Genomic DNA, 4,015 nt, shown 5'->3' with positions numbered 1-4,015 from the left:
TCAGGTGTATGATGTCATGACCAAGCATATTGATGTGAGGTTTCACAAGATCATAGGGTTACTTGCATTTGGATAGATAGTAATTGAAGAGGTTCATACTTCATATAATGTGGTTGATATGTCGTTGACCAAGCCAGCCATCATACATTGTTTGGACTTGTTACATGTTTCTCAATGTTAAGCATGAGGTGTACCTCCCAAGTTGGCAGGATGAATTGTCATGCACGAAGTCTTCATAAGGGTTTGATATTGGCTAAGGTGGAGATTGTTAAGTATGACTCATATTGTTGAGATTATTATGGGTTGTTGAGTATAGCGCATATTGTTGAGATTATAATGATTGTTGAGTATAACTCATATTGTTGAAATAATTATGTATAGAGATAACGGTTTTGTTGAGGGTAACTAGGGCTTAAGGTTTAGGTAAATTGAACCCTAGTATTATATATGACTTGTAACATTTGAATTGTAATAAATTCATAAGACATAAATCAAAGGGAATTATATATGCTCTATAGTCAAAGAGATTGGCATCATTGACCGAATTGTGTTATCGAAGATCATTTGTGTTCATTGTCTTTTAATTTTGTTTATCTTTAATCTTCTATGTTGGTTGTTGTTCTAACAATAAATAAGCATAAATTTATGTATTTTTATATTTTCCTTTCTATTGAAAATCATGTTGTTTGTACATGGATTAATTACAACTTGTAGGTTGCTTGAAAATTAAAGCATGAAATAGAGTATATGAAATGTTTTGTTTGAAAAAATAATAGCATAAAATAAAATACTCTGAAAACACGAACAAGGAGAATACAAACATCAATATATATTTGGAAAAAAAGCTCGATAAGTTGATAATTAGACTGAACCAAACTGAATTAAACTTTGTTAATTTGGTTTGGTTCTACTTTTGAAAAATTCGAAAAACCAAATCAAACCAAATCGATGAATATATCATCAGTTCATACTTCTTTTCTTTTTTTTATTATAAATCGGTCAAACCGAATCAATTACACCCCTACCATGTCTTTAGGGTCGATTGTTATCATTGATATCTTATTGAAAATAATGTTACAACATCAAAACATCAGTCATGACTCCTTATAGTAACATGTATATATTTTAAGTTTTAAGAAGAAAGTAGTTTAGCTGCAACATCCTCTCTTGCAAGGGGAACACATACGAGATTATGAGCCCTTGGAACCGTGAGACCAGCTCTCTCTTTCATGCTAACCTTAGCATCATCACCTTTCAATATTTTCCCATGTGGATCTAGTACTTGTAGATCAAAGCATTGGATAATAGATGCAAGCAGTGTTGCCATTCCAGCAGTAGCCAAATTGACTCCAGGACACATCCTCCTTCCAGACCCAAATGGTAAAAGTTGGAAATCCTGACCCTTCAGATCAACTGAAGCTGCTTCACCTTCACCAACAACATTCTCTAAGAACCTCTCAGGACGGAATTCTAATGGCCTTTTCCAATATTTAGGGTCTCTTCCAACTGCCCATACATTGAAAAGCATCAATGCTCCCTCAGGGATCACATATCCATTGATCTCACATTCTTGACTACATTTTCTCTTGAACACAGGTAGTGGCGGGTGCATGCGGAATGCCTCCTTCACTATGGCTCTTAGGTAAGGAAGATTCTGAACATCCGACTCGTCAACAAGCCTATCTTTTCCTACAACAGAATCAATCTCCTCTCGAGCTTTCTTCAACACCTTTGGATTGTTGATGAGTTCTGCTAAAGTCCATTCTGTTGACACTGCCGTGGAGTCTGTCCCAGCAGAGAAAAAATCCTACATATAATAGAGACAAAGACATTCTTATATACTTATATTATATCTAAAATGAAATAACAAAGCAACTAGAAGAAAAAGAAACTCGCCACAACAAGACCCTTGATTTGTTCCTTTGTAATTTTGATCTCCATTGTCTCATCTTGAGCAAATTCAAGCAAAGTATCAAGAAAAACTACACTTTGCTCCCCTTCTTCGATTTCTCCATTTCTCTCTTTTCTTTTATTCACAATCTCTTGTCTTTTCTTGATAACTTTTTCAATGATAGGATCATATTTATTGAAAATATCATCAATTCTCTTCTCATAGTTCCCAAGCTTTAACTTATTCAAAGGCCAAATAAAGTCGGTAAGACTATACTCCCCAAAGATCTTAAGAACGTCGCGAGCAATATCTCTAACCTCTTCAGCCTCACCCAATAACAATGTAGAGATTGTGCTGTTTGTCCACTTGAGAAGCTCCTCAGTGACATTAAGTGGCTCTTGAGTTTCAGCGCTACGGGCCATAACCTTAAGAACCTTGCGGATTTCTCTAGTCCTCAAGGGTCTCAACTTGTTGATGGTGGTGGCGTTAAGGAGATCATTCATGATAAGCTTTCGAATGAACTTCCAGTAAGGTCCAAAGGGAACCATAGCAACGGAGTTATCGTAGGTTAACCGTCTAATAGCGGAGGTTTGGAACCTTGTGTTGAAGGAAGTCGCTTCATGAGTTTGAAGGAAGAGTTTGAAGAGATCGGGAGTGGATACAACAACGGTAGGCATGGAGCCGAAGTAAAGAGAGTATAAAGGGCCATAAGTTTCTCCTAGACGGATGAGAGAGTGGTGAAGAAGAGGATTATCCAAAAGGTGAAGATGACCAATGAAAGGAAGACGAAGTTTAGGACTTGGAGGATTAGGAAGGTGGCGTAGTGCCTTTGATTTAGCAGTGGGTGTTGGACGCAAGTGTATAAAGAGAGCAATCACCAACAAAGCAAGTGCAAGTTCAACCAACATGATTGTAGCTTCTTGTTGAGATAACAAATTCTATGAATAAGAGTGTGAGGCGAATACCTATGCAATACTCCCCTTTTATAGACCAACAACCGCAGGATTTTGTAACAATCTGCTCTCACTCTTGTTGACGTATGGCACCCATTTTGATTACTTTGCACACTCTAATTCGTCCGTTTTTGGAATAAGGATGTTTTTGTTTTTGTTATCTTTATAAATTTATTTTGATGGTAATTGTTTTGTTTGTTGAGTGCAAGGGCATCAAAACAGTTATACAAAGCCTGCATTTATTATTATTTTATCTAATAGAAGTTGAGTAACTTTATTCAAATGAGATCTCTAGCATAGACACACAAGGGTCTCTAATTTGCTATGTCATTGAAAAGAAAACAACTTAAATTAAATGAAAAGCTTTGTTCTCAAACATATATAACTTAAATTAAATGAGATCTCTGTGAATTTCTTTTTAGACCATTTGAAGAATTATGAAAACCTTTTGAAAAGAAGGATCAAGAAAATTAAATTTCCTATGGTGTTTTGATTTTCAGTAACTTTGTGTGTATGGTTAACGAGAAACAAAATCATGTGCAATGCAGGACAAAATGGGATAAATCGAGCAAACAGGTATTTTGGCCTCTCCACAAATAAGACACTGTCACGGTTGTCTTAAAATAGTAGTTAACAAGAAGCATCTCATTCATTAGAAACAATTGATGCCATTGATGAAACAGATGCCGTTCCAAAAGAATAAGCCATTTGAAAATATGTGCGGATACATGGATCAATTACAAAGCTTAAATATGAAATTTTGTTAATTACTATTTCTTACGTTTAATTCATTAGTCAAATTATAAATCAATGCTATTTTGTTTTTCTTATTTTATGATTTTGACTCTTTATATTTTTCTATCTCCTCTTTAAAAAAAAGTGTAGATTGTATCTAAATAATCAAATTTTAGTTTTTACTTTCAATTCAACTGTTGCCTTCAAAATAATGTAACTGTTATCTTTAGGCTTGACACAATTTTTTACTCGTATTTTGTACTCAAGTACATTTTAATTTTTTAATTTTTTTTAAAAAACATTTGAATCATTTAACTATCTACACTAAATAACATAAGTTTTTATGTCTATTTTGTTAGTCAAAATCAATCAACAAGATTATGTGATAATAACGTAGAATGCCATAACTTAGACTAATTTTTATAATTGATTTAGC

At 34.2% G+C, this 4,015-nt stretch overlaps 1 protein-coding gene across 1 annotated transcript; it reads right to left on the bottom strand.

Annotated features, from left to right (window-relative positions):
• Nucleotides 1–976: 976 nt before the first annotated feature.
• Nucleotides 977–2,842, bottom strand: LOC131607453 (2-hydroxyisoflavanone synthase). Its single transcript, XM_058879456.1, has 2 exons — nucleotides 1,897–2,842; nucleotides 977–1,807 (listed from the first exon to the last, which is right to left on the bottom strand). Exons 1-2 carry the CDS (start codon nucleotides 2,797–2,799, stop codon nucleotides 1,133–1,135), a joined length of 1,578 nt encoding a protein of 525 aa, XP_058735439.1. The 5' UTR covers nucleotides 2,800–2,842; the 3' UTR covers nucleotides 977–1,132.
• Nucleotides 2,843–4,015: the final 1,173 nt, after the last annotated feature.

The sequence above is a fragment of the Vicia villosa genome, linkage group LG5 (assembly GCF_029867415.1).
Source record: "Vicia villosa cultivar HV-30 ecotype Madison, WI linkage group LG5, Vvil1.0, whole genome shotgun sequence".
Taxonomy (NCBI): Eukaryota; Viridiplantae; Streptophyta; class Magnoliopsida; order Fabales; family Fabaceae; genus Vicia; species Vicia villosa.
Note: the sequence above shows the minus strand (reverse complement) of the source record. Positions and strands in the feature narration are given on the sequence as shown.